The sequence below is a fragment of the Poeciliopsis prolifica genome, unplaced genomic scaffold, assembly GCF_027474105.1.
Source record: "Poeciliopsis prolifica strain line A6 unplaced genomic scaffold, Auburn_PproV2 SCAFFOLD045, whole genome shotgun sequence".
Lineage (NCBI taxonomy): Eukaryota > Metazoa > Chordata > Actinopteri > Cyprinodontiformes > Poeciliidae > Poeciliopsis > Poeciliopsis prolifica.
This window is the reverse complement of record NW_026562420.1, coordinates 2,573,565-2,594,313: the sequence shown is the minus strand read 5'-3', so window position 1 is coordinate 2,594,313 and position 20,749 is coordinate 2,573,565. Positions and strand designations below refer to the sequence as shown.

The 20,749-nt window shown below is 38.2% G+C and overlaps 1 protein-coding gene across 1 annotated transcript in view; it reads right to left on the bottom strand.

Annotated features, from left to right (window-relative positions):
* Window positions 1-19,609, bottom strand: part of mtnr1aa (melatonin receptor 1A a) — a 42,352-nt gene extending 22,743 nt beyond the window's left edge. Inside the window, exon 1 of the mRNA XM_055056659.1 lies at window positions 18,950-19,609. Coding sequence (XP_054912634.1) covers window positions 18,950-19,133 — 184 coding nt within the window. The 5' untranslated portion in view covers window positions 19,134-19,609. The remainder of the gene's footprint in view (window positions 1-18,949) is intronic.
* Window positions 19,610-20,749: the final 1,140 nt, after the last annotated feature.

Below are 20,749 nucleotides of genomic sequence, written 5' to 3'. Positions count from 1 at the left end.
ATGTAATAAACAATAAAAAATAATTTACTCTCATTGTTGACCATTGTTGTCTTTTTCAGGTATCGCTTATGCTTCAGATTTACAGAAATAGATGAAACAGTACAAAGGTTCCGACTTGGGACTTTTGCATGTAAAAAAAAAATAAATACAATTAATTGCATTAAAAGCTTTTCCAAGTTAGTTGACTAAGTCGCTAAAGTTAGCTTTTATCTTAAACTAGCTATAGTTTAAGATAAAACTAGCTATAGTTTAAGATAAAAGGTTGACTTTTATCAAAATCTATGTAGATTTTTATGCTCAATGTAGCATATAATGCTACATGGAAACTTGTTGGAATGTTCTGCTAAGTGAATGCACTCCTGTTCATAGAAAAACCGGGATTGTCTCTTTTATCATGAGATAAATTACTGGCTCCAGAAAAGAAAAGAAAACTCTCAAGTAAATCATTTGTACTTGTATGAATGTTATATAAAGTCAAAATACTTTACAGAAAGAACAATTATCAAAAATTTTTCTAAATGAATTCAGCTCAAGTAGAGTGAGATGGAGAAACTATTAAACCAGAAATTCCAAACATTTGTTTTCTTTTTTTCTGTTTTTTGTTTTTGCATCTCCAGTAAAAAATTTCCCAAAACAAGTGAAAGTCACATGAAGATGAAAAGGCCTGATATAGAAATGGTGTGGCTGATGCTGAATACTTGAACAACCTGTCATTTTGTCACAAACTGTGTGTGTGTGTGTGTGTGTGTGTGTGTGTGTGTGTGTGTGTGTGTGTGTGTGTGTGTGTGTGCGTGTGTGTGTACGTGTGTGTGTGTGTGTGTGTGCGCGGGGTGGGGTTCGGGGGGAGGGGGTGTTCTGTGTTGTTGGATTTAAACAGGTCCTCATGCGACAGCTGTCAGGATTAAACTGAATAATTCTTTGACTCCAGACATTTCGGGCCAGCTTTAAAGAGAATGCGAATCTTAAGTCACCCCCTTAATGACGTTAGGATTATGAAACACTACTATTAGCTTCAGTAGTGCTACAACCAGAGGTATGGGCTAATAATTCTGTCTATGAGGTCATATTGGAGAGCAACAGGTTACTCTCCACAAGTGGTCAAATGCCATCATTTTAGGAGCCACATAAAACCAAAGAGCTACAAGAATCACTGTGATGTACGGCATTAAAATAATTTATTGAGATTACTGAACCTGACTGCCTTTATCTGCATCAATCTGAAAAACAACCACAGAAAAGCAAAAATCTAATGTCATCTAGTGTTTCAAATGAGAAATTATTGACTTATTGCAAAGTAAAGCTGTCAAAACAGAAGCTCTTTTATTTACACACAGATCTGAAAATGAGTTGTTTCAGTGTAATAGTTCTCACAAAATGATGTTTTATTTCTCCATCATGCTGCATGCCATGTGGATGTGTCCTGCAAATATTAGAGAAAATGAGGCTCTAACAGCACAGACAGGAACATGAACCGCCTAATTCTCTATTGCTTTTGGACAACTCCCAAAGAACGCTGGAGCAAACCCAAATGCTATGTGGTTATGTCTGAGAGTGTGACAAAACCACTCATTCAGATAATAATCACAGGGAGCATGTTAATGGGGTATTAGAAAAAAATGCATACTCTGCTGAGGAAGCTGAGCTCTTGCTCATTAGAGAGATGCAGTGGACTCTGCTAATTACTTCACAAACTTGACAGGCACACGAAAACAGGAAAAAAAAAAGGGAAAATAATCCACCTCTTTGGGATTATCCTACACCTTCGCCACAGTAACTGCACTGTCAAAACACGACTGCTCCCAAACTGTTGCTCTGCTAAAGCCCTTCAAAAAAACAAACCTTACGTATACTAGATGCCCTTTAATGTACATCTTGTACACCTTGTGCTACAGATGTACAAGATGGGTAATGCGCAAAACATCTTTTTCTTCTCTGCATAATTTTGTTAAAGAGGCTTGGATAATAAAAAAATTGCAATAACTTTTCTTTTTTAATTTAAAGGAAAATCTCAGCACATACAGCTGCTGCTGCAACAATTAATATTCTCAGTCAGTTGTGGCCACTTTAGAATCATATAGAAAAGCTGCAAAATAGAATCAAACTTAAAACTCCGAACTAAGAACTTCTGCCATGGTAAATCATTACTGATAACTATTGTCAGTAGTGCCTAACATTAATATGACCAGGCAGCTTGTAATCATATATATGCGTGTGTATATACTATTGTTATAAAGGCTGAGCCAAGAAAATTCATGTCTATATCAAACTCTGTTCCTCTGAAGTAGCTCCCAGTCTCAAGAAGGTTGGTGACCTCTGATCTACATTGCGGATGACATGATTTTAATGCATTAAATGAAGACATACTTTATCTTTATATTTCTTTCATTTTAATATATAAATTGAGGAATATTTACCACTTTAAAACCAAAGTTTTAAGATTTTTGTCAGTCAGATTTTTTTTTTTTTTACTTTTTTACATAGCTAAATTTATTTTGACACAAAAAAGACAGAAATGGAAATTTTACATATTTTGTTTCTTCCAGTATATTCAAGTCTAAGTAAAGTTTTAAATTTGGAATTTAAAGTTAACATATATTTGAAAATATCCACTAAAACAATAGCTATTATTATTTTATATGTTTCAAGACCTTCTTCTGTTCATAAATGTATTTATAATTTGTTATTTTTCAGCTAATTTCAGTTGTCAGCAGGTAACTTTTCTGTAGACCAAAATATCCCCCAGTAAAATGTGATTTAACAGCTAAGGTTTGGTGTGAACAGAGTCATCCACTCATCTCAGTCTTTTACATTTCGTCAACCCCACCCCAAAACAATATTTTGCATCTTTGTACTGCAGGTTTCGTCTGGAGGGTTCATCCCTCATCCCTTCATCCTTTCATTCCTCTCTCTCTCCCCTCCTCCCTCCATCCCTTCATCATTAAATCTTTAAACTGATATCTTTGTGGCGTGGTCCTTTCTGGTGAAATGCCTGCGGTTCTGAATCCAGCCAAAATGTAGTAAACAAATGAAGTTATATAAACTACTTCGTTATTATTCATGAGGTGTATTTAGTCTTATTGTTGTGCTTTGGTTTCATCTTTATTAAATAATAGATGGTGGGATTAGCTTCATATTTTGTAAAGAGTTAAAACAAAAGATAATTTTACCAAATGGTAAAGACCAGGCAATTTCTCCACCAAACATAAAACAATAGAGCATGTTCTTTCATTTTCCGCAAATATTTTTACTTCATGCAGCTAAATAAAACCTTTAATACTTCAACAGGTTTAAATTTCCAATGAGTCTTGACAGAGCTCACCCTTTCCTTAAATAGTACCACTTCTGATCCAAATTTAGTCAACAGTACCAACCTAAAAACTTCTTTCCAATTTTAGAAGCGCCTTAGTATGAACTTCATCCATAATTTGTATGGACAGCGTGGCCCCGTCTAACCTCTGGAACGTAACGCTCCCCCTCCCCCCATGTCTTTACTGTGCACTTTGTGAAATAGTTATTTTTTAATGGTGCACTCATCTGGAGTGGGTGTATGTGCGAGTTAGTGTAGTATGATAAACTGCAGCGCTGAACCAAGAGAGTGGCCTGATAAGGCTGCGTGAGGCCGTGTTCACAAGGCTGCATCAAATGGCATTCATGTGTCTGCCATAATAATCATCATTACATCCTGTTACAGTGAATCACTGCGCTGCCTCATGCAGACTGCTGAGGCTTTCTGATTGAGCTGTTTGCCTATCAGTCCACTGACTCGACTCTGGCCATTTTTTAACCCTGTCAATGACAAAACAAAAACAAAAACTGAAATAGTGATTCCCTTTTGTGCCGTTTTTGGTTTATTTTGTGAGATTAAACACAGTTTTTGATTCTATTTCTAGAACCGTACCTCTTCTCTTTTTTCTTTTTTTTTTTTTACAATTCGTCATTACTGTTACATTTTAACAGTCATGAGGTCTGACACATTCACAGCTGGAAGCTGCTGAGTCCAGCCTTCGTCTCTTTACTGTAGACCAGCAGTGGTGGACCAAGCGCTTCCTCCAAGGTCACCTTGGAAGCAGAAGAACACGTTTCTTTTTGTATGTTTTTTTCTCCAAAAAATTGGGTTCCTCCCTTTTCACTTGCCATCATCTCTGTCCTCCAAATCTCTGCATGTGTGTAATAATCAAATAGTTAAAACTGCGCTGCAGGCACTTTACAGTATGTATGTGTTATGCACAGTTCCCCTTGAATAAGCAAAAGGCTTTACTTGATCTCACTGCCCTAATGGTCCACATGGATGTCATCTCAAGCTTCCTTAAGGCATAAAGAAGTTTTCACTTAATAATATAATGAATGATTAAAAATAGCACAGGGAAACATGAGGGGGTGGGCCACCAATGGAGTTTGTTTGAGACGGGACTTGAATTGCGAGTGGAAGCAACATGATCTCATGTAGAATAAATATTAAAAATGAGTGTCAGGTCAGTTCACTTTATTTGTATACTGTATAATCACTGTACTTGTATAACAGACTTTGTCAGAAGGCACTTCACAAAAAGATCACGTGTTTACACAAACATCAATTCAATCTGAACAGATAGACTGAATTGATTCCAATGTGTTCCAGTTATTAAACATGGCAGTCAGGTTCTGTTTATTCTTTTGATTTCAAATTCAAAAATACACAGTAAGCAATAAATCAATTGATCATGTGATAAATGAAAAGAAGCTCAATAACTTCCTCAATTATTTGCATGATTTATAGTTTTTCTCTTTTCTCTCCTTCTACCAAAACCTGGATGATAAAAGTCTTCAGTCTGGTGCTTTGGTCTCAACTAACTCTTTTCTTGAAGGACAGTCTTGTTTACAGAGATTTCATAATTCATTTTGTTTGCTATTTCTGGTGTTTTGCTTATTTATTGTGAATATTTAAAATGTCTTCCAGTTCTAGTTAAATGCTTGTTAGAACTGAACGTTTATCAATCTTTGTTGAGAGCGTAGTGGCTTTATTATGCCGTTACTATTATGTTCCTTAAAAAATGGTTTCCAAGGAACAATGTTATTGTGTATAGTAATAACTTCTAGCACAATTTATCATCCAGCAAAATTTGTTATTGTATCAGGCCTAATATTAAATGAGAGCAAAAAATATACATGAATACAAATATAGATCATATTTTAATTATAGGAATGTCAACCCAGATTGTACAAATCAGTCTATGCTCTGAGTCTGTATAAATTACTGGAGTTTCTCTGTAACAGCAGGTATTTCACTTTTGCGAGTCTGAAAAGGTGACAAGTCCTGCTGGAAATCAGAAGCAGCCTCTGCATCCATCTTGTCAGGAGAAGAATGGATGAACTCGTCACTAGGTGTGAAAATTTTAAACTGGACCTGAAACTACTTGGATTCTGTTCATCTCCACTCTGGCACTTTGAGTTTCAAATCAAATGTAAAACCTTTTTGAATTTTATCTGATTCCATTTCCACAAGGTAGGACTGCTGATGTAACTGGTTCAGCAGTGGATGGACAACAGGTGAGGACATGTGGATACACACATGTCCTGTATCCAATGCCTTTTTAATCTAATCCATTTGTTGCTGTTATTCCCTCTTCTACCACATTTCTTCCTTCAACCGGACTTTAAAATTAAAATGTTTGATAAATGGACTGAACTTATATAGCGCTTTTCCAGTCATTTTGACCACTCAAAGCGCTTTACACTAGAGTCACAATCACCCATTCATACACCGAAACGCAGTCCGCTAGGCAATTTAGGGTTAAGTGCCTTGCCCAGAGGTACATCGACATATGGCAGGAGGAAGCTGGAATCGAACCTACAACCTTCCGATTGCAAGACGACAACTCTGCCACACAGCCACAGCCGCCCTTTACAGCACTCTAAACATCCAGCCTCTTTAGCAGTAACCTTTATCACTCACCCTACTTATGGTGGGTGTCAGTGATTACCTGTAGATCAACTGGCAAGTTAGCTGTCTCCCCCATGATTATGGTTTCTACATGAATATTGTAGAAGCACAACATACATGTGTTTATTTTGAGAAACTGAACTTTGGGGTTTCATTAACTGTAGGCCATAATTCAGTTCAATTCAATTCAGTTTATTTCTTTAGGCCAATGTACTATGGCTGTCGTCTCAAGGCACTTTACAAAGAAATAATTTTAATTCAATCCCATACATTCCAACTGATTCTAGTTATCAAAGTGTACAGTATGGACAATCGATTATTCAAAGTAGTGTACAAAGTTTCTGTCTGACAAAATCTAGCAGATAGTCATAAACATTAAAGTTAACTATTTGAAATAAAGCCCTGTAAGATGTGTTTCATTATTTTAAAGGACTGTCAGAAATACATTGACAAAGATTCGTGAAAATAATACATTTATTAAAATGCACCTGTAGCACTAATACTCTTTTTTTTATATTTTGTTCTGCCCTCAAGACAAATCACTCTTTGATCTGTGAGCATGTGAAGCGAGAAACAGGGGGTCTCGACAATGCTAAACACCTGCTCTTGTTAGATTTGACCACATCAAGCGGGGGTCACTGTTTCACACTAATAAAGAACCTTGATTCTCTCTGCCCACCAGGCCATTCTTTAATCTGGAATCCACAGGGTTTGTTGCAAAAAACGTCTTCTTGCCTGACTTGCTTGATGCAAAACGCTATTGGCAGAATTCCTCCACAGGTATGTAGCCTGACAACCTAAAATCCTCAGAGAACAGTGGGGGTGTTGAATCAAAGTGATACAAACAGACAGGGTGTCGTGGAATATGAAGCCTGGAAGGTCAGATTTAAGTGAGAAGAGAAAAAAAAAGAAAACATCAGGCATCGATTGTATCTGGATGGGTAAAGCTTAGGAAGAAGTGGAATTAAAAAGGTGGGGAACTAATAAATAAGACTTTGTTAATACTGTATACTAAAATAATATGCAAAATATAGTGTTAGACACTGTGTTTTTTATTTAACAAAATAAAATAAAAATAGCCAATGAAAATGATAGGCAACAGTGATGAAAATGACAAGCTGAAAGTCTAAGACTTCTCTGGGGAAGTAGGGAGAAATGCTGATCTTTTGAAATCAACATTTGAAGGTCTAATCAGACACTGGCATCTTTTGAACTTGTGAGGCTTTGCTTGTAGAAAATGCATTTTTAATTGCAACTCTTCTTTAAGATTCTGCTGCACTGTTACTGTAATAGTGCAGTTGTTGAACGGAAAATATACATCTGGGTGTGGAGTTTGCCTTAAAATAAGTAGTTGCTATGGAGACTTGGTGACCCAGACTCAGTGGAGACTTTGGAGGATTTATTTTGCCTCACAATTTTATCGGAAAAGTAATTAAAAACCATAAAGTGATATTGGACAGCCAGGCGTATTATCGATCCCTGAACATTTAAACACTTTAAATATTGCTCTGACTGTAAATATTAGCAATTTAAGGTAAGCAGCTATTTCTGTGAAGCAATTCCCGGGCTTAAGGAGGTCAACGCACATGAAAGCCATGTTCTTTTGTCATTCCCACTTGAATGGTAGCCAACTTACAAATTTTGAATTTGGAATGGACTTTCAGTGCCCTAAGTGACCACCTATGATAGGAAGACCAAAACATCTAAATAACAATAAATTCACTGATATTCTAATAAACTAGAATATTAATGAAAAGTACATTTATTTCAGAAACTCTATCACTAATGACATAATTACACGCAAGTTTGAAATCCTATATTTCTTTTTATAATAATGATTTTCCATTTACAGTTAATGAAAATATGACCTTTAAATTTACAATACTAAGTCAGACCAAGGAAAAACATCTGAAGTGTGGGCTTACTGAAAAATATGTTAAAATACTTGCTCAAAGGTTCTGTTCAAAAGGCTCTTTTGAAGAGAACCTTCCAAATCGAGACTATTCATGTTCAACAAACAATTTATTGAACATGAAAACGCAAAAAACACAGATAAGGCCACTGCTAGGAGGAAAAAATATCAGAAAACTAGAGTAGATCATAACTGACATTAAACAACATCCATCATTTTTTTTTAAATATCTTCTTCTACATGCAAATCACATGATTAGACCCTTGGCACAGAGGAGCAATTTATTCAAAACGTTCAGGCATGGCAACCGGAAAAACTACAGAAACTGGCTGACTTAAACACCAGCTTCCACCCTGACCCGATACAAGCATTGGTTATATCTGCTGTTTTGTAATGATCACGGAACCTACCATCATGTGCAAAGAGGACCAGCGATGAAAAGGATGACACAACAGAGATTAGGATCTGTAAAACATGAAAAGGGCTTATTGGGGCCATTCTTTGTTGTTTTGTAAGAGTCTTATAACAATCTGAGCAAACACAATCACAATTATTTTACTCTGCATGATTGACTGAATGAAAATCATAACCCATTTATGTCACATTAACGAAGAACAGCTGAAAAGTTACTAGGTTTATCAACTGCGAAAGCAATTTTGCTCCTACTCCCCCCTTGGTCATTTCTATATTATTTGCACGAAATGTTGAATAAATATAAATGTTGTTTCCACATATCTCCAATGTTCGGGTTGCGCCGTGTCAGCTGTTTGGGTTTCCCTCTGTAATTTCCTCTTGGAAAGTATGGATTCCTCTCCTGTGACATTACCTGTCACATTCAATAGGCTGCGTTAACACTCCCACTGGGGAAAAGCCCTGATTTAGATCTGAGTGGCAACAACATTCTACCATAAACCATCGCAAGCGGCAATCTTAGAACAGCTAATGTTCTAAGATTGTCATCAGGGGAAAATCGGGGCAAAAAATTGTGTAGTGTGAACTATTGCATCAGGTAGCCTCTATTTAAATCTGATGATTCCTGAAAGGCAATGTAGTATACAGACTTCATTGTCTCCACTCCTTTGGTTGACTGCTGTATTTATTTCCTCTTTGGCTTTATGTTTAGTTTTTATTCAAGTACATATTTTGTTAATGGAGACTGAGAATCCATTTTATTTTTGTTTTTAGTTGTTTTGTTTATTTTGTTTATCAATTCCAGTGTTAAGTGTTCTTTTGAAAATAAAGTGTATCTATCTTTGGCAGGAAATTGCATGCATTATTACATCATTTCCATTAAATAAGTCTGAAAAGGTCTTTATCGCAATAATTTTTGAGACAATTAATTGCTCAGCAAAATTTGTTGTCATGACAGGCCTAAAGCAGAGCAATATAAATATGATCCCAGCGCAAAAAAAAAAGTATGCTCAAAGTAATCATATCTGAAGCTGATGTGATCAGATGTTTAAAAGTTAATCCTTTGTGAGAGCAAGAAAGGCTCCTGACAGCAAATCAAGAAGATCTACAAGGTGTGATTATCAAAAACATATAAAAGCTAAGACATGTTTTAGGGCATAGTGAGAAAGTGCTTGTGCTGTCCATAAATTACCAGCTGAGAAGGGGCCTTTGGGTAGGCCACTGGCGCTCTGTTTTACCATGTCCAGGCTGCGGCTCAGACATTAGCTGAAGTCCTACGAAAAGAAAAGAGATCCTTATCGTGTAACACTCATTGTCCTGTTATTCAGCTCGGACAAGCTATTAATTAAATCCAAAGTCATGACCCCTGGCCACTATGATTCCCTAATTACTGACTGTTTTTCACCCAGTGAATCTTTTCATTGCTTTTCACGTAACATTAAGCTGCTCGTCCACACTTTGCCAGGCTGATGTTTATCATGGTCATCACGGCTGTGACCCGCTGAGCAGCTATGACTCCTGCACCTTCACATATCTCTCATACAGAACTGTAAACATAAGACACTGAGATAAATAGGAACCAAGAATAAGGTTTGCATAACCTTTACACAGGCCTCCTGAGTTATCAGAATCAAAATTTCCCCATCAGCTGCATGAAATATGAGACTGCCTCAGCAATGTAGTTTATATATAATCATATTGGAAAAGAAAAAATAGATGTATTTAAACTTACATCTGTTTAGTTATATGCTTCCAATATTAATCATTCCTCTTAAATTTTTCCATTATTTTTCAACTTTACAACTAGAAATTTCAATGTGGTTTATTGTAATTTCATCTGAAAGGTCGACACAACGGGGTGAAGAGAGAAGAAGAAAATTGATGCCCTTAGTAAAATTTTATGCAAGCAATTGCCTTCAAGCATCGCCTTGTTACAAATGTGGACCATTTAATTTAATGATAGTATTTGTCCACCTTGAAAGGCCTCAGAGAGTTGGGAGTGACATCGGTGAACAAGCGGCATCATACAGCATCAGCTTTAACCCTTCCATGTACAAACATAGCGCTGACAACACCGCCACATTTGCAATACCGTAATTCCCGCACGTTTGGCGCTATCTGAAAAATTCAAACGGTTTCTGAAAGGGGAAACGTTGCACTTTCCAGCCAATTAGCAGGATTTCTCAGTCATAAAAGAATTCAAGAAAATACATTAGAGTTTATAGGGTGTAAATACTTTGCAAGGTAAAGTACATACACACTCTGCCAGGTCCTTTTCCACAGACCACTTGAACTCTGCCTATGTTGAAAGTGCTTCATGTATAATGCAGAAACTTTGCAGATCTCCTCCATGCATATATTTTTAAACTCGAAGCTGTATGATTTTCAACATGTTTTCACGTTTCAAAATAATATAAAACTGATATGCTGCACATGCATAACTACCAAAATAGTCATGATTGTCTAGTTATTGACGTTAAGACAAAGAACTCACAGAAGATGGCTAGTGCACACATCCTGGGCATTGCTTCACCAACATCTTAAAAGTCATTGGTAAGAATCAGTGTTGACTCTAATGGTACTTTTATTATACTAATACTGTTAATCGTGCTACCATACATGCTTGACATCAACTGTCAAGCCCAAGGTAGGCACAAAATCAATATTTCAAATCTTTCACAACTGAACTCCTGCACATTCTTATGTCTTCATCCATGACAATGCTAATAATCACAGACGTTCTATGGAAGCAAAGGTGGGGAAATGGATGCAAAACTATGTTGAGCATCTTTTGTTTTGCCTTTTTGAAGTTTCAATTTGCAAAAAAAACAATGTACTAAGTAGCTAATCTGGTTGATGAACTGGTAGGAGGAAAAAATACCTTTTTTATTTGTTAGATCATACAAAGGTCTCTGGTTCTAGGCCAGCATTGGGCACTCAGAGGAACTGTCCCTCAGTTTTAGTGAAACTGAAGCTTTGGGTTGTTCTGCAGGGCTTGCAAAGAGCTATTGCTGTCATCAAAAGCAGCAGCACATTATCCAGCCACCTGACAACTGATACAGCTAGCAGAGAACACATCATGCAGCCCAGCTGTCACCTTTTTAGAACTTTAAAATAGCACTTTGACCTTCTGGTTTTTGTACTTTTTGTTTATGTGGGGGGGAAAAAGAATGTTATGGTTTACAATGATCAAGGAAGTGCTGAAGCTAGCCTCAGTAATAATATGATGATGGAAGATGAAAGACAATGGCTCAAGTTGACAAGTGCTTAAAAACAATAGAGGTAAAGAAAATCCCCCACCTTATTAAAGCTTAAGGTGTCTGCCATGAAGCTAAATCACCAGCTACAATTAGCAAACACCGGATAAAACTGTGCATCTACTGACTCATTACATGAGCTACTTCTCAATGCAACATTGTTGAAAAAGGTTGTTTTTTTATTACAAAAAGAGAACATACATGAACAACATAGAACACTCATAATCACAAACAAATACAAATACAACAATAAAGGGCTTTTTAGAACATAGAACAATTGTTTTACAATATTAAAATCAAATCGGTGCTCGAGGGTTGCAGTTCCTTAAGGGCAGTTATGATTTGAGCTAATTTTTAAAGATTCTATATAAATATTAATAGAAGATAATAAAATCTGGAAATTAGGTTTTTGTTCTAAATATTTGGAGGTGTGAATATATTTCCCATAAATAATAAAAAAATTAACAGCATATAATAATTTCGTTTTAACAAGTTTACATTTCTCCATCCCAAACAAAACATCCTTAGCCGTAAAAGTAATATTTAAATTTCTTTGATGAAAATAAATTGATATATCTCTCCAGAATATTTTGGTGTTATTACAATCCCACTTCTTCCTTCATTATTTTTACAAAAAGTACACATAGGGTCCAAATCCCATTTATATCTCTTGATCAAAAATGTTTTAACACGATAAACACTATGAATTATTTTATAAGAAATTTCTTTTACTTTATTGTTTATTAAGTATTGTTTTAGGAGCAACCAAGTCCACTTCCAATTTATATTTTCCAAAATGTTGGACCAATAAAATACACAAGCTGGTGAAAAAACCACATCTCTTAAAAGAATATTTCTTAACATTTTGTTGTTTGTTTTCTTATTTATAAAAGGACAATCATAATCAATATAAATGGAGTTTGGATCAAAATTTGGTATTGAGGTAATCCTCACTTCACTTTTTCGATCTGTCTGTAAAACCGTGTCTAAAAGTCATGTATCGTTTTCCTACCAAGTCACAATTGGGCACTTCTCTGATCTCTCACATAAAATCCTAATTAAATGTACAAACATGTGTGATTATAATGGGGCCAAATATGAAAAAGTAAAAGTAAACAAGTTTGAAAGGACGAATAAAATCCAAGCTCCATCTCATGTCTTACAGTGAGAAACGATTCCAACCCTGGCGAGGCTCAGACCAAAGGCTTACACTTTCTCACAGCATAAGGATCCCAAATTAAACAGGAAGCCTTGAAATCAACATCTGCTCTATGACATACGTGGATTTGTTTTCTTTTCTCTTTATTAAGCTCCATGAGGCTGAGCCGATTTCTGCTCACAACACAGCTGAAGCGCATTCACAAAGCTACAACATTCCCTTTCATTAGTGACATACACAGATACGTCTTAATGCTCCAGTAACGCCGCAAAATATTAATTGCCAATAATGATAAAACCGAGACTAAAAGGTGAAGTATTATTGTAGTGGTGCATAGCCAAATCACGCAACATTAAAACAAAATAAACACAGCATCTTATTTCAAAACAGACAGTGCAGTATGGAACTTCTGCTTTATTTTTTTGCGCAGGCAGAGCTTTGGGCATAGAGGAATCAGGTCTGTGAGGCTTTTCTCCACCTGTCACTACAGATTGTAGATGCTACATTACATGAGTCACTGTTTGAACCGTCCAGTACTGCTCCATTTGAGTAACAGCGTCAAGATCAAGAAACATTTTTTATGAACCACAGCAGTTTTGCTGCCTTATAAAGCACATATCCAGGCATAAAAAGCAGGTCAAGTTGATCCAATCAAATCTGAACCAAACATCCGAAAAGGCGAATAAAAGAAAAGCATGTGACTGCTCAGTTTGGCTACCTCAAAAACTTTGGACCACTGGAATATTTAAAAAATGCTCATGAACGATAAAGAAAGAGACGTCTGAAGAAAGGTGAATGATGTCCAGGTGAAACAGCTTCTGTGTTGGAACTGGAGACTGGCTAGACTGGTTTAAGGAAAGAACACTGATAAGAGGGAATACGTAAAATACTTGGTAAGCTGATTGCTGGAGGTGATTGCTTTGCATTTTTAGGAAAAAAACCTTCATTGTTCCCTATCATTTCAGAGGCTAAGAAACCAAATAGGCAGAGAGAGGCATCCACAGAGCTGGCAGCCTTCTGAAGAAGTCTGGTGGATAATCATGCTTCTGAAAGCAAAACCAAACTATTTAATGAAGTACAACAGTTAAAACTTTCATTAACATTTTTTTATTGTTTTTTTTACATATTTATTAAAACTGTCACCATGTTGTGACCTGATAATATGAGACAGATCGTCTGTGGAAAAAAAATCTAAGTCCTCTGCTTTCTCCAAGTTAATACCAGAAATACACTCAGTCAGAAACAATCATATCCAGACGAAGGGTCTTACCGCTGTCAATTATTCTTGTGTATGCACCAGTCATGCTTTTCCCTTTTCTCTGCCACACTACCACACTCTGCCATTAACAAATGGCAAATGGTAGAGATGCCCATATCGGAGGATGATTGACAGCACTAAGACTCTCCTCTTGGCTCTGATTGGATTTTTCTGACTGGGAGCGTTGCATTTCTTCAGATAGCTATCGTAGCACTCCAAGGAGGTGGAGGAGCTCCATTTTTTTTTTTACTGATTATCTGTCACATAACATACTGTCACAACACAGTGGCTATTTTAATAAACATGTAAAACAACATTTTAAAACAATAAAAGTTACATGCAGCAGCTTTAAGAGTGGAGACATAACTTACTCACTGGTGTCTCTTCTTGATATCCTCCCTTGTGTATTTTTCTACTGAGGAGCAAACAGCCACACACACACACACACACACACACACACACACACACACACACACACACACACACGCACGTACGCACACATACACACACACACACACACACACACACACACACACCCACACACACACACGCACACACACGCACACACGCACACACACACACACACACACACACACACACAAGGGCAATCTATTCTAGACAGACCTGTTAACTTAAAGGTCATGTTTTTGATCTGTGGGAGGAAGCTAGAGTACCCGGGAAGAACCCATGCAGTTACAAGGAGAACATCCAAACTCCAGACTGGAATTTTAACCCAAGACTTTCTAGCTGCAAGGCGACAATGCTCCATGCAGTAAACTTTACTTTTTATGCCATGTGAATTCTGACATTCAGGTAGCCACCATTGCTTCTGATGTTCTGAATCTCTTGGCTCCGTGGCTAGACACTTGACATCACAGCTGTCACTAACTCCTGTTTCATTCCTTTACTTTAGTGGCGAACATGCGAGCAATATATGTTTTAAAAAAATAGGATTCCATTATAAAGAAACAACTGACAACCACGCTCAGTGAAGGAGCTTGTACTATGCTAAAAAAAAGTCTGCTCTGTTTCACTGCCCACTGAAATACCAGATGATGACACCTATCATTCAAAAAGCATTGAGTCTTGTGGGATGGAAGGAAAAAGCCCAGCAAGGTGGCATGTCAGTACTCACACCCAGCTGTCAGGTTTGGTTTTCTCAGATCATCCAAACTCTGCTGCTCTGATATCAGCAAAGACGAGGCTGTGTTGGCCTGATTCACGTCAGCTCCAGCACAAAAACAAAGCCTCCCATGTCACAAGCAGAAACGGCACATTTAAGATTATTTATTGGCAGTGAGTTGAGGCCACAATGATGATCGTGCTCACTCGTGCAACTGAGAGTAATCACCATGTGTTGCTGGCTCCCTGCTCCCGCTATCATGGGCCGTTTTATGCGCCGACAGAGGATTTGGCCATGCATAGAAGGCAGTGCTGCTGCTGCTGCTGCTGCATGCGTCTTATGATGCCTGCCAGCTTTTTCTACCGTGTACGTTTCATTACTTGCTGTTTAATTTATCCCCTTCTACTCAGACTGCCCTGCAGTTTCTAAAAACATTTAGCACATGCCAAGAAAATATATGCCTACTTGTTTAGCCATAACAGAGACTCGCCAAAGGGAAATTAAATTTCTCTTGGCTGTAAAATGAAACGGCTAAAATACATTCCAGAGAATTATTTTTTTTTTTTGCTGTGGAGTCAAACATTTGGTCAAACAAGCATCAGATTCCTGCAAGCGGCAATGAGTTTATGTCAATCGATACGTCTGCCAATCCACATGCAATTTGCCAGCAGCTGTTTGAGCTCAGAATCAGAACAGATTCAAGTTAGGCATGCACATCTTTAGAGCTCTGAAGGGAGAGGAGCGACAGCGAACCAAAAGCATGGTCTTGAGCAACTGTCTGGACTTTACCCAACCCTTGTCAATATTCAGTAATGATGCTTTATAGCCGGCATTGTACAATGCTTTAAAGCGTCATTTATTTTTTAATATCCTTAAATATTGGACCCACACTCAGGATAACAAGTAAAAATAGTTTGTTTAATGAACTGGAAAGTTTATTCAAAGTAGACTCTGAAGTCTTGGAATAACTCAGGCAAACTTACATGCTTGATTAAATTCCTGGTGCTGGATTATGACCTCCTTACATGTAATTAACCATAATGAAGGGAACATTTTTTTTTTAAGATGCAGTTTCTTAAAGTCACCCATTCTCTTGTGTTACGCCTTTGTTCTAAAAATTACTATGCATTCCACAGACATGTTTTTTACTCACTTTCCATAAGACAACGACTTCTAGATGCAAGCAAAAGAAACAGAGACCAACCAGCATCTCTTTTAGGACTTCACCAGTGGCTGATCATCACAAAGTAAAGCAACAGTCCATATTAAAACACTCAGTATTCAGACATTGCCAGGTTCTGTTCATTTTCCTATTGCCAATACTCTGAACAAGCACCTTTTGCTAATGGACTTGAAGAGAAATAGGCCTAATGTATCACTGATGCTCTACCACACTTAGCAACAGGATTAATTTATCCAGAGACATTCTTCTCCATTTCCACCTCTAGTCCATACAACTGTATGTGAGATTATTCCTAACCAATTAATTTAGGTAGAAATTGACAATTGGACAATAAATCATTGTCAGTACATATCGTAACAATCACAGGATCAGCATCGATAGGTAATACATCTGACGGAATATTCAATATCGTCACCCTCCTAAAATAATGGCCCAAGTCATTTTTCAAAAGCAAAAAAAATCACCACCTTTTTCTTTCATCCATCTTCTTTACCACCTTATCCCATTGGGGGCAGGAGGGTTGCCTAACTCCATCACACATTACACCCTGGACAGGTTGCCAGTCCATTTCAGGGCAACACAGAGACAGGACAAACAACCATGCACACACACAAACACACACCCCCACACACCGAACCACACACACACACACACACACACACACACACACACACACACACACCCCACACACACCCACACACATACACACACACATACACACACACCCACACACACACACATACACACACACCCACACACACACACACACACACACACGCACGCACACACACACACACACACACACACACACACACACACACACACACACACACACACACAAACACTCACACCTAAGGAGAAGTTAGACAGACCAATTAACCTAACAGTCATGTTTTTGGACTGTGGGAGGAAGCCTGAGTACCCAGAAAGAACCCAGCATGAACAGGGAGAACATGCTGAAAACCCCAGGCCGGGAATCGAACCCAGGACCTTCTTGCTTCAAGGCCACAGTGCTACCAGCCATTATACCACCACTGTTTTAGGAAGGTGATGATATTCAATATATAGAATATTCTCAGATCCAGAATCACACAGCATTCTGGGAGATGCAGGCAGAGGACAGGCTGTAGCCCCTCATGGGCAGCTCACCAAGATGGGTGGCATCAAATAACTAACTAACTAACTAACTAACTAACTAACTAACTAACTAACTAACTAACTAACTAACTAACTAACTAACTAACTAACTAACTAACTAACTAACTAACTAACTCATTCATTGGTTACCTAGCAACAACTTCCTGAGTAATGGAGTGTTTAAGGTTGCCACTGTGCCTCATAACTTCTTAACGTAAGAAAAATAGCTTGGAGTGAAAACGGTAGATTAAACAGTTTGGCAGTATTTCAAATATTTCAAATAAAACAATAATCAATAATTATGAAACACTTATATCGTTTTAAGATTTTCAGCCATATCATCCAGTATTCTCTGACTCTCTTACATAAATCAGGACATATATAGGCCTACTGAATGCGTTTCTTCCCTTAGTCATTATGGGTATAGAAAAAAGGGAATGAGTCTCTAAGTCACAGCATGTTCAAGTCTTGAATTCGGTACTGATCAGAACTTATTAAAAACTTGATCATCTACAAATAATGTTTTGTTTTTTTTTTAAAAAAAGCTGCAGGTTCATTTCTTTAACAAATGTATTTATTTCTTAACACGGGGCTTTTAAGAACGACTAAATGTGCTAGGCTGCATGTTTCTCATTGCCAGCGGTGAGGAGCGCGGCTGCCAGTCAGAGTGAGCAGTCCTGAGTACGACAGGAGCCTCTTGGGTTCCTCAGCAGCGCTCTGTCTTCTGACTGTTAAACGCCTCACCGCCTCCACTACCTGGTCCAACCAGGCTGGCGGTGTCACCATGGTACTCGCAGTGAGATGGTGGATTTAAATGCATAATAAATAGGATGGGGGGCAAAAACAACAACATAAAAAATCATATATATTTTTTCCTCACTTTATCAGATTAAAGAAATAAGCCTGGCGGTGTTTGGTGCAGCGCGAGGCTTTCCCTGCGGTGTCAGACTGTCAAGAAATGAAATAAATAAATAACAAAAGCAAAAACATGCGTCCTTTCGAGGATGTCACCTGTCTGGAAGTTTGTGGAAATGTCAGCAGCTTCAAACGGACTTCGAGCTGAGAGTTTATTTCTACTGGCTGTAAACTGCAGACTAAACAGGATTGATTTTTAATCCACAGTTTAAACAGAACGCTGTGCGATTCTGGATCGCTGTGTGTTGTTATTTTTGTAAAATAAAAAAAATAGCCTAATAAAAAAGATTTAAAAAATAACTAGAAAACCATTCGATAACAAGCTGCTAAATAGATATAAAATAAAATTAAATAAATACGTGGAGATTACGAAGTAAACAATGTCGGCTGCATGTCACGAGCTGAAGTTTGTGTTCACCAACCTGACCAATCTATCACTTCCAGCGCGTGCGTAATAAACTTGGTTTCTAATTAATGAACGTGGTCTGCTGGAGTGGGCTCGCGCCACGACCATCGCTTTGAAATGCTGACGCTTGTTTTGTTTATGTCGCAGCTGAGTAATCACGCGCGAGCCGCTCATGGGTGCCACGCGCGCTCAACATACCTTCACTTTTCTTTTTCTGTTTTTTTTTTTTCCCTCTGCGCTTATTGATTCCCACACTTGCTGAGCTCACCTGCGTTCCTGAGCTTCTTGTTTCGATACACGGAGAAGATGACCAGCAGGTTCCCCAGGATGTCGACCACGATGGTGAAGATGAGAAAGCAGCCCAAAGTTGTGGTGACCCACGGCGGGCGGCTCAACGCGGCGTCACTGGGGTCCTGAGCGGAGCTGTTCAGGTGAGACCCATTTATGACCATTGTAATAAACAGCTGCAAAACTTTTTTCCCCCAACTGAACCAAATTCACATCTTCCGTGGATACTCCGCGAGTCCTACACAGTGGACACCGGTGGTTTCATACAATAACCTCCCGTGGGTGTCATGTTCATCTTCTCCACGAGCGCCTCTTTTTCCGCTCTCTCTCCTCCTCCCCCGCCCCTTGTGAAGGCTTTACCCAGCTGCCGAGGATCAGCTCTGGTGTGGCTCTCCGTTCTCTCTGCTCCCTCGGAGTCACTCCCGCGCCCGCGCGCCATTCACTCTGTCGGTACGCATGTGTGACATGGAGCCGCCACTTCAAACCTTCCCAGCATGTGATCAAACAATCCAAAGTGGAGAGCGATCCCAACACGGAGAGGGAAGAAACGCCGCCTCCTGGTGGCTGCGATGTGGAAAAGCAGCCCGTGTCCTACTTCCTTCCATTTCTCCGCGTGCGGGTTCATTCATGGCTCTGTGGTTTCACGCTCGCATTTTCTCTCTCTCTCTGTCTCTCTCTCGCCACAATCCCATTCATTATTACTTTTAAAGAATCATTCATGTCCGATCTCTTTCTGCAAAATAAAATAATAAAAAAGTAAAATAAAGTAAACAATAATAATAAAAAAACTGTCTTTCAATTTTTATTTTACTTATAATTATTACCCTACGTTTTTAAAATGTATTTTCCAAAAATAATCAGACTTTTGGCTCAGACTTTGCTTCACTAAGGTAAAATTATGAAATGCATGAAACCTCACGTGTTCTGCCGTTTGGGAAACTCAGACATTAAATCGACGGTTTATTTCTGTGAATTTTGATTATTGCGTAGACCTAATTAAACCCAGGGATGTTTAACAAAGATATGTTACACTGTGGCCCACACAATCATGTTCAAGACTGCTGTCTTCACAATCACCCAGAGGACAGTCAATGACGTCCTCCACTGGCAGCAAATCCCCAAAAAGTCATTTATGTCAAAGCTGGCTTCTTATTGGCTCTTGGAAAATGAAGCAAAAAGGAAAAAAGGCAGACAACTAAGTAGAAAAAGGCAATGTTAAGAGATTTTTCTCAGACATTTGCTGCAACTGTTAATCAACGCCTGAATCAGTCTACATCAGAAGCAACCTGAATGAAAACGCTCTTTGCAGTTCATTCATAAACCCAAAGTCCCAGAGTGTAGATGTTGAGGCTCAGAAGTCCAGTGTGACTGAGATGATTTAGAGAGTCGTGTTGTCTGCTGGTGTCGGTCCAGTCTTCCTTCTCAAGATCACTTCCTGCTTCCTGCTGCTGATGGGCTTTATGGAGAAGTCACTTTCATTTTCCAAGCAGGGCATGTCACCTGCTCATGCTGCCAAAAGTTCTGCTTTAGTGACCGGAGCAACACTGTGCACCCCACAGAGACAGCAAGGAGGAGACACCAGGACTGCAACCTGGGCTTTCTTAACTCCTCAGACACGTCACACTATTCTGTAAGAGTTTTCTTTATTTTTTTACACTTTGCACTAAAATAAGTTTTTGTTTTGTCTTTTTTAATATTTAAATAAAAGAAAAATAGTTGTAAGCATTCATGTCACAAATAACAAAAATACTTCAGATTTACCACTTTGAGAGCAATGAAT